Here is a 10378-nt window from a genome sequence, read left to right on the forward strand (position 1 = left end):
TTAAAACGCACATATACTCTCCTATCACTAGTTTATAACCAACATTAATATCACTAGTTCGACTTTTTCCAAAAAATTAAGGTTGCCAGATTTTCTAAACGATGTATTTTGCTTTATTAGATCTTATGCAAATATCATAATTCCTATATTGATAAATGTTTCATATGTTTTAAATAGTTTAATTAAGCATCTAAATATCGTATTTGTCCGGTAATTACTGAAAGTTATTATAGCACAATAAAAGAATAATAAAAAAATAACATCTTCAAGTGAAACTTGGGCTTATCTCCTAGTTCGGGCCTATCTCCTCGCTAATATGATCTATCAACGATTAACGGGGTGTTTGGATAAATAGTTTTTAACTTATTAACTTATTGCTTATTTGCTTATTGCAGTGAGAATAAACATTTTTTTAAAATGTGTTTGGATTAGCTTATTGCGGTGGGAATAAGCAATAAGTAATAAGCATCTTAAGTGTTTGACAAACAAAACAGCTTATATGAGTAAAACGACCAATAAGCAATAAGCAATAAGCATTCCCCTCTTGCTTATTAAAATTAACTTATTCCTACCGTAATAAGCTGATTTTTAAAGACTCATATCCAAACACTTAAATTTACTTATTACGGTGGGATTAAGCAATAAGCAATAAACAACCTATTAAATAAGTCCTTCATGGTTTCTTATACATATTTAGTGCGCCATGATGCCATCTACTTTTCTCCGGGGGTTCTAACCTTAATCGTTATGAAACAAATGATATTTTCTATAATCTTTTGTCTTATAATTATAATATTGCAGAGTATCTATTTAGTTGCCCATTAGGTCGTATTAGTTATTGGAATTTTACAAAATGTCCTTTTCCCACATCATAGCATTAGAATATGGCCTCTTCAAGTACTACAAAGTAAAACCAAGAAAATGACAAATAAAAGCCGGAAAAGAAAATATCGAGTATAACAATCTCATTGTATACGGTATATATGTAGATATTTACAAGAAATCTAATTTATTATAAATAAGCACTTTTACATATTTGTAAATCAAAATCAAGAACAAAGATAACATATTTCCATACACGAATCTCAACACAAGCAATGGCCACTTTTACTCACATTGTTCTTCTTGTCATATCGGTTGTGGTGCTACTTCCGTCGACCACTATGGCCGCCGAATATGTGGTGGGAGATGATAGTGGTTGGACCATAAATTATGACTACCAAGTGTGGGCTAAAGACAAAGTTTTCTATGTTGGCGACAAACTAGGTGAGTTGTGTATCATAGTGTCACTATATTTGTTTACATTAGAACTTTATTAGAATACTAGTAAAATGCTAGAAAATGAAAAAAAAAAAAAAAAAAAAAAAAAAAAAACACATTGCAAAATAGCAAAATTTGGGGTTGTGAAGTCAACCAACCCAATTTATCTTAAATTTATTGCTCATATTATATATCCAACTATAAGATTGAATAACAATATTGTCAAAACTCTCAACGCTTCTTTTTGGTATTGAAAAAAATGTATCTCAAAGCTAACAAATATTTTTGTTGGATTCAGTGTTCAAGTACCCTGTCAATGTACACAATGTGTACAAAGTGAATGCTAGTTCCTTTGTTACTTGCACTGTTCCGCCACCTAGCGCGGCCCTTACATCTGGAAATGATGTTGTGACCTTGGTGGCACCAGGCAAGAAGTGGTACATTTGTGGTGTGGAAGAACATTGTGCTGACTTTAACCAAAAGTTGGTCATCGATGTCCAACAAGGATCAATGGCTCCGGCACCCGCACCAAGCAGTGCAACCAAATTCGGGGCTAAGACTTTCATGGCCATGATCATCTTTGTTTTTGCAATGATAGTCATGGTTTGATTTTGATATATACATTTATTGATTTACTACATGTAAGAATAAGATTACATGGTCTTTTTCTAGGCTATTCGTGAACTTAAGTATGGGCATTTGATTTGCCCCCCTCAAAGAAAATTATTATTTTTGGTTTATTTATGGATTTTTTTTGGGGAAAAAAATCTAATACAATTAATAAGAACTTAGATAAATAGTACATGTTTATTCAATTTGTCTTTGTATAACCATATATATAATTTTAATTTGTGTATGTGTCATGATAATGATAATAATAATAATGTTATATGATGAATTAAAGTGAGCTCATGAAAAGTAGAATAGATTCCAACTCAAATATAACAAAAATTTCCTTCTAGTACTATCATACCAATATGGATATATAAATAATCATATGAATGAAGTACATTACCCCTAAGTAAGTCGAAATGTCATAATTTTTCATAAGTCATTGTTACTTTTCATAATCAATCCGACAAGCAAATCTCTATAATCTCCGATTGGAATGCTCTCTATTATGGCATCTCTCAAATCCATCTCGTATATGTTCTTGTACAATTTTCTTATATTCTTCATATTAGTTTCACTTTGACTCGTGATTATACGTTCTAAACTGCTCTCATCGGTAGTTTTTCCTTTTATGTTTGCTTCTAGCGCCTGAAATTACAACTTAACAAAACCATAAATATAAAAAAAAAATACTTAAAAAATTTGTTTTATATGCTTTTTTATATATTGAATAAACCGAGGAATTAGGATTGCTTGAAGAAACATAAAGTCATGAATCTAAATCTTCTTTATATAGTTATTTAATTCCATATTTTATTAGGATATAAGTTATTTTAATATAAACTACCTTTCTTCAGGATCAAAGACTCTTTAACTTTTACATGAAAAAAAAAGGTAAATTGATCACCTTTGCATAATATTTTGGAGGGTTTCTTAGGAATTTCACCACAAATCGTAGGGCCTCTTCAAACTCCCCATGATATTTATTTTTGAAATGCTGCCAAAAAAAAAAAACAAAACAAAACAAAAAAACAAATTAGTTAATCATCATGTTTCAACTATTTTGATATAGTAACATAAATTTTCATGTAAAATAGTAGTCAAAGATTTGACCTTTGTATAGGAATGGCCATAAATATGCTTATATATTGAAAAAGTGAGTTTGAGTTGTGGAATGCTTCTTTTACTTAGGATTTCAAGGACAATTCCCTCATCAATCTTGAACCCTCCACTTGTTGCTTCTCCTGTTTGGAATAGTCTTTGGGCATCACACTTGCCAATGTGTACACTAACATCTGCACTATGAGCCTTTTGTGATGCACTCAATGCCATTAAAATCTGCATAACAAAAAAAGAAGAAGAAAACAACTTCTAAGCAACCATCTCTTATATGGGTTGTTGCACGCAAAGTTGTACTTTATCAATATGTACAACTATTCATGCATAGAGTACATATGTCGATGCACAAGAAAAGAAGGATCAAATTGTAATTAACCATTTCTCAGATGGGTTTGTACCCAATGTGTAAAATATTGTACTTTTCAAAAAGTAAAACATTTATTGCACAATATACAACCATTGATGCACAAGTCAAGAAACCATACCTTTTGGTAAGAGTGTGGGGGTTCAATGCTCATAATGTCTTGATCCAAATGCCTTCTGAATTTACTTTGATAAGCTTGTTGAATGAGGAAAAAATGGCTTGATTTCCTACCAACATAAATCTCAATGAGAGCCTTGTAGTTGACACAATCCCTTTCTTTGAAGATGGCATTTTTAGCTACAATAGCATCGCGTTCATGTGGATTAATCATCAACAATGACAAGATTGTGCACGTTTTTGATGCCCCACCATCAATCTTGTTATGTAGATGATCAAATAAGTCTTCATTATACATCTCCATGTACTTTTCTCGGATCTTTTGGCATTCATGTTGGGTTGATTGACTCATGAAAACCCGAACCAAGAGGGTAATATTTCCCAAATTGCCATGAATTTGTTTGCAAATATCTTCAATTGAGCTTTGGCTTATTGATTCTTCCATTGTTGGTTTAAGGTTCAATTCAATGTATGTGTTGTATATATAGAAAAAGCATGACTTGGAAGGCAAGGGTGTGGTCTCATGGAGTCATGGTCCACTAGCATAAATGGTTACTTTTCTTTTGTTTTTTTTCTTGAGAAAGTTGTGTACTTTTCCCATGAGAAAGTTGCTCCATTCCAAGTGTGGTCAACTATGATTAGTATAACAAGAGTTGCTGAATTTGATTATGTTACATATACGTTGTATATTTTATTTGATTAATCTTCAAATGAATTTGTTAAGCAAGAGGGAATGCAATAATATATCTTAATTCTAGTTATATATTTTAATCATACCAAATTTCAAACTTCCAATATTTTAATATTTTATAGGCTAATCCAACAAAAAATGAATAATGTGATTTCTTGAAAATTTAAGTGCCTATTTAACTACGCATTGTCATTTTTACTATAAACATATTTATTTTAATGATTTACTTGATTACAAAATAAAGGGAAAAGTAATACAAAAGAAGGGTTTGTCTTTTATTTCCTTTTTTCCATTGTGTAGAGACCAAGTGTAGGCTGGCAAGTGATATGTGAGTGTACTTTCGTTTTGTTATGCAAAAGTGCATCAAGAAGCTTTTGTATTTTAGTGATTTAATGGATTTCCTTGTAGACATTGAGTATGAAATTGACTAACCTCATCATAACTTAAAAAAATTTACCAAGTGGTAGGAATTTGTTAACTTAACTTAGAGCTTTAATTTATATATTATGTTTATGTATTATTAAATAAATTATATACAAAACACATCAATAAATCAAAAGGAGTAAAAAGTACATGTAAATCAAAATTAGATCAAGAAAAAGTTAGGTATGAATGAAGTATGAATGGGTTGTGTGTGATGATAGTGTAATCCTCGAAGGACATAATAAAGGTTACCTTTAGGTGAGAAAAGTGAGATGATGTGTACATGGAAATGTAATAACATACATGCTTAAAAGTTGAATAAATTATTAACGTGTCAACTGCAACCCCAATGATAATTTTTTTTTAGTAGTCGTGAGCACGGTATTGTTATTGGCCAAAACATCACCACTAACCGTAAATGCGGTTAATCTATTTTCAAAACCGTTTGGTGCGGTTATTTTTGCGGTGTGGTTTTTTTTTTTTTTTTTTGTATTTCGGTTATTAACCGTATGAATTTGGTGTGGTTATTTTTTGTGGTTTTTAACCGCAATTTAGAATTCAAACAGTTTTAAGAGTTCAAATATATTACTTGTAATAATAAATAACCATAAGATATAAGACTACTAACTTAAATCACAAAAGACAAATATCTTAAGAAGATCAAATCACGAGTAATTAACAATAAACATCTTAAAATTGTCACATTTCACCATCTTCCAAAGTTAAACATAATAGAAAATCAACACTTTGTCTCTTAGAATTTTATCATTATTTCATCCATGAAACTTATCTTATTTTTAATATTTAATATATTAATAATTTATAAAAAAACTTATAAATATATGCGGTGCGGTGCGTTTTTTTTTTTTTTTGTGGTTTTTAAAAACTAATAACTGCCCTGCACCGCAAATTTGCGGTTTTTGAAAAATAGAAAACCTCACCATCGGTTTTTATTGCGGCTACGGTTTATACAGTTAATTTTAGTTGCGGTGCGTTTTTTGTTCGCCCTCGTTTTTAGAACTTTTAAAACATTACTGGTCTAATGTACTAATATTATATATAAAAAAGCATGGCTCGGGTCCCACATGAACCACACTATGTCTCATGATATTTAGGTGCACATGTATGACAAAACCTTCTCTTTCTTGTGTTTATTATGATCTCTCTCTCACATAGATGTGTATGAAAAATACACCATGACACCATTTAACAGAAAATTCGATGCACATTCATAAAAGAAAATCCAGGAAAAAAAATTAATTTCCATAAATATGTCAATTACAATAGCTTTTTTTTCTTTTTTGTGTTTGGAGGAAAACAAGATTGCATTGGTGTATCATGTTACTCCAAAGATCAATTATGCCAATAAATTATTTTGTCATATTACCATTTTACCTTTACTTTTCCACTTTTTAATGGTAATTTGACAAGGGTTTAACAGATTGCTACTACCGGTGTTAGAAACAAAGTCCAAAAGCTTTGTGTAACCCTGAAATTGAGATCAAAGTTGATAAAATAGTTCTTTTTTCGACCAAAATTAAAAAAACAAAAACCACATGCTTACATAAGAAACTAAAAAGAATTGCACATAAACGTCAAACTAATGTAAATTCATTTCACTTTTATATATGATTTTGTAACCCCATGCTTACATAAGAATCTATCCCACATTTCACCATATTAGGTAGCAACTCATGTATCGAATAAACATCACCCACTACATGAAAAGCATACATCATCACTGTATAAACCCTAATATCAGGAACTACACCATTGTTAATCATCATCCTCAAAAAACCCTTTGCTTCATATGTCAAACATCTTTTACACAACCTATTAATCACACCACTATAATCCCTAACACTCACTTCAAACCCCATTTCCACCATTTCAAAGAACACCTCCATTGCTCGATCCACATCACCCTTCACACAATGTGCTTTAATAAGAATCGTATAAGCAGCCTTCTTCAATTCAAAATCATGCTCCCTTAAATACAAAAACAACTTATCAGCATCATGTAAATCACCATACACACATAACCCATTCATAAGAATGTTATATGTAACTGCATCAGGCTTTACATTATGTGATATCATTTCATCATGTAACTCAAACGCCTTTTCAATTTCTCGAGCTTTACACAAAGATTGAATCAAAATGTTGTATGTAACTTCATCAGGAAAAATCCCATTTGAGAACATATGATTAATCAGTAAAAGAGATTCTTGAAGCTTTTTTTGTTTACAAAGACTTTTTATAATTACAGTGTATGTGACATGAGTTGGATCTACACCATTATCTTCCATTTCCTTTTTCATATCAAACACTTTTTGCATATTTCCCTCTTCACAAAAAAAGTTCATAAGAGTGGTGTATGTTATCGCATTAGGTACTAATCCATGATCCTCGATGTTATGAAATGACCTCATTGCCCCTATCAAATCTCTAGCTTTACAAAATCCATATATTAAAGAATTAAACGTGACAATAGTGGGATCGATTCCTTTCTCTATTATTTGATCAAACAATTGTTTACTCTCACGATTCATACCGAGTTTTGCATACTTATTGATCATAATATTGTAAAGAACAATATCTTGAATATCAATATCATCACTACTAATTAACATATCAAAGTGCTTTCTTGCTTCAAAAACCGATCCTCTCCCACAAATCCCCAATAAAACAGCTCTATGAGTGAAAACATTAGGAAAGATTCTATTGTTGCTCATTTCCATGTATACTTGAATAGCTTTTTGGATCTCCCCTTGTTTACAAAAACCATGAATGATGATTGAATACATAACAACATCGGGTTTTAAACCATCTATTTCCATCTCATAAAGCAAACACAAAGCTTCATCAACACGCCCAATCTTACATAAACTACTTACCAAAACACTATATGAAATAAAGTTTAGTTTACACCCATAAGAAACCATTTCATTTTTCAAGTTTATGCTTTCATCAACTTTTCCTTCTTGACAATTCCCACATATGAGTAATGTATATGTGATACTATTAGGGTTCTTCAAACCTTTTGAAAGTGTTTCTTGAATCATCTTTGATGCTCCATTGATCTTACCAAGAACATGAAACCCTTTAGCAAGTGTGTTGTATGTTATTGAATCAGGGTTTACTCCATGTTTGACCATGTCATTGGTCAACTTCAATGCATCTTGAATAGAACCCGCAATGCATAATCCATTTATAAGAATATTGTAACTATATGCATCGGGTTTTACTCCAAACTTTAACATCAAACAGAAAATCGATTGAGCAATATCTACAAATCCCATTTTGGAGAAACTTGACATGACTGTGTTAAATGAAGCAACATGAGGTGAGGAATCTTTGACATGAAGAAGGGTTATTGCTTCTTGCATTAAGGATTGTTTACATAAACCATCTACAAGGATGGAATTTGTTTGTTTGGTTTCTTGGATTCCACTCTCTTTGATGTCATTGTACACATCCCACATGCTATCAGAGTGTCTTAAGTTGTGTAATAAGCTGTTGTAGGTTAGTATTGAAGGTTGAATGTTGAAATCTTTCATTTTGGCTATAATGCAAAGGGCATCATGAACCATGTTGGATCTAGAGTAAGCAAATGCCAACATGTCCCAAACAATTGCATTTGATTTCCAATCCTTGAAGTTAACTGAAAGTAACTCACAAAGTGAAGAAGAAGAGCCAGAGCCTATCAGAAGAAACAATAAACATGCATATTGATTTCCGTGTATAACATTTTCAATTGATAACAATTTATAAAGATTTGAAATGAAACAGAAATTGTGATTATAAGCATTGGATTGAGAAGTAAAATTTTCAATTCATAGCAATTTACTAATCTGTTTTCAGCTGTTTGCCATCTACGACCTCTTTTGTCAAATGCCTTAATAAGAGAAACATTATCATTGTGCACATAATTTCGAATTCCAAAGTGATTTTTAACTATTATTATAAGTACAGAGCAATAGAGAAACTTCAAAAAAAAAAAAAAAATACCTTCTTCTCGAAGCATTTGCATGAAGTTAGAACGCAGCAACTTAAGCCTTCGCTGACTAGCCAGCACATGAGCAATAACGAGCTGAGAAACTCTCGAATGCTTAAACCCATACTCATTCTTCAATAATTCAAACAACTCGACAGCAGAATCTGGGTCGTCGTTTCGTAATTGATCTATAATTTCATCAACCTGAGTGGAATTCAGGTCAGAAACAAGGGTTTTAAACCGATGTTTCACACCGAGTAATTTGACACCAGAGCTACCCAATACTTTAAACAGGGAGAGGATACCAGAAGGAAAGGAACCGTTTGCAGCTGGTGAAGTGGTTGAAGGTTCTAGTTCAAGGGATTCCGCAGATAACAATGATGAAGATTTAGTTAAAATGAGGGTTGCAGGACTTAGCGAAGGAAAGGGAAGACGAATAAGTGATTGGCATTGATGTCCAATACGATTGAGCATGAATCGATTGTGGTTCAGTCGAAAGGGGGTATTTCTGGCGCCAATTACATCATAGGCACCGAGAATCTGCGAATGAATCAACAAAGAATTAGGTTTTTAAGAAGGAAGTGGAAATGGTTTCAGTAAAAGTGTAAAACCCAATAAGGGCAAGGGGCAACGTTTAATCTTTTCGGGGTTAATATCATAAAACTTTTACATTCTCATTCTAAATTAGCCCTCAATTATTTCTTTTGTTGTTTAAAAGCCATTATTTTTTTGAAAACGCTAGTCACTTTTAATCTTTAGTACTTTGTATGTCACAAAATGTCTATGTGGCGGTTTTTGCTGATATTTCATACTTTTCATTGAAGCATGCTGACTAAGCTTGTCACATCAACATCAGTATTGAAAAAAAAAAGGAGAAAAGATAGTAGAGGAAGGGTCGAACCCGTTTTTTTCTAAATCAGACCAGTTTAGAAAATCGGTTCGATTCTAGTCAACCAGGTCAAAACAGTTCACCTGGAGAAACCCTAGATAGTTATTCTATGAGAATAACTAAAAGAATATGTTGTTTGCTAATATGAATACGTTCAACCTCACACAAGTATCGTCATTATGATGTATTCTTACTAATTCTTATTCATTTTTGTTATTACACATCGTTTTTTTACTCATTTTCATTCTTACAGAATACGATCCAATAATCATTCTGACATAATGAAAATAATAAAAAAAAATCTATAATAACATTATAGACGATTTAATTAGTAAGAATACGTGATAACTGATAACTACAATAGTTATGTAAGGTTGAACGTATTCACATTACCAAATAACATATTTTATTTGTCATTCTCACATAATAGCATTGTCCATACGTCCGCACAATAGATATTCATCCATATTTGAACCTAGCCTTATATATATATATATATATATATATATATATATATATATATATATATATATATATATATATATATATAACACCCTGTTTTAAAATATTCATTTATGGATTTCAGAAGCCAAAGCTAGGGGGTTTTGGTCATTTATGGGTTTTGAGTTTTATTCGAGAAGGTTTCGGGTCGGGGTGTGTTGTTCTACGCTTCGCGCCACCTTTTCGTAGATATAAAGTTCATCGGAAACGGATCTAGAATGAAGAAGTTCTGACACTTTGAAGATTTTGGCAATAATGGCCCTTATGGAAAAAAGTTCGCATGGAAGGCCATGCATGCATTTTTGGAACACGCGTGGGTACACCCAACGTACACTCAGAGCCTCAAACCCTATTTTTAGGGTGTGCCGCTATATAAAGAACATAATGGCTCCAACCCTAGCCTCC

At 31.9% G+C, this 10378-nt stretch overlaps 2 protein-coding genes and 1 pseudogene across 3 annotated transcripts; 1 reads left to right on the top strand and 2 right to left on the bottom strand.

Moving 5' to 3' along the window:
• The first annotated feature begins 1097 nt into the window (after positions 1–1097).
• On the top strand, positions 1098–1869 carry LOC145059725 (blue copper protein 1b pseudogene; annotated as a pseudogene).
• Positions 1870–2200: 331 nt separating this feature from the next.
• On the bottom strand, positions 2201–3934 carry LOC145059591 (annexin D8-like). Its single transcript, XM_079007419.1, has 4 exons — positions 3477–3934; positions 2986–3210; positions 2780–2869; positions 2201–2520 (listed from the first exon to the last, which is right to left on the bottom strand). Exons 1-4 carry the CDS (start codon positions 3915–3917, stop codon positions 2305–2307), a joined length of 972 nt encoding a protein of 323 aa, XP_078863545.1. The 5' UTR covers positions 3918–3934; the 3' UTR covers positions 2201–2304.
• Positions 3935–6187: 2253 nt separating this feature from the next.
• LOC145058196 (Tetratricopeptide repeat (TPR)-like superfamily protein) lies at positions 6188–9190 on the bottom strand. 2 transcript variants are annotated; one of them, XM_079006106.1, is made up of 2 exons: positions 8598–9190; positions 6188–8250 (listed from the first exon to the last, which is right to left on the bottom strand). In XM_079006106.1, the coding sequence occupies exons 1-2, from the start codon at positions 9055–9057 to the stop codon at positions 6209–6211; spliced, it is 2502 nt and encodes an 833-aa protein (XP_078862232.1). In that variant the 5' UTR covers positions 9058–9190; the 3' UTR covers positions 6188–6208. The 2 variants fall into 2 exon arrangements, with proteins under 2 accessions (XP_078862232.1, XP_078862231.1); XM_079006105.1 differs by having other exon boundaries at positions 6188–8289.
• Between the last annotated feature and the right edge of the window lie 1188 nt (positions 9191–10378).

Source organism: Lactuca serriola, chromosome 6 (assembly GCF_051521515.1).
Source record: "Lactuca serriola cultivar US96UC23 chromosome 6, Lser_US96UC23_V15, whole genome shotgun sequence".
NCBI classification, from domain to species: domain Eukaryota; kingdom Viridiplantae; phylum Streptophyta; class Magnoliopsida; order Asterales; family Asteraceae; genus Lactuca; species Lactuca serriola.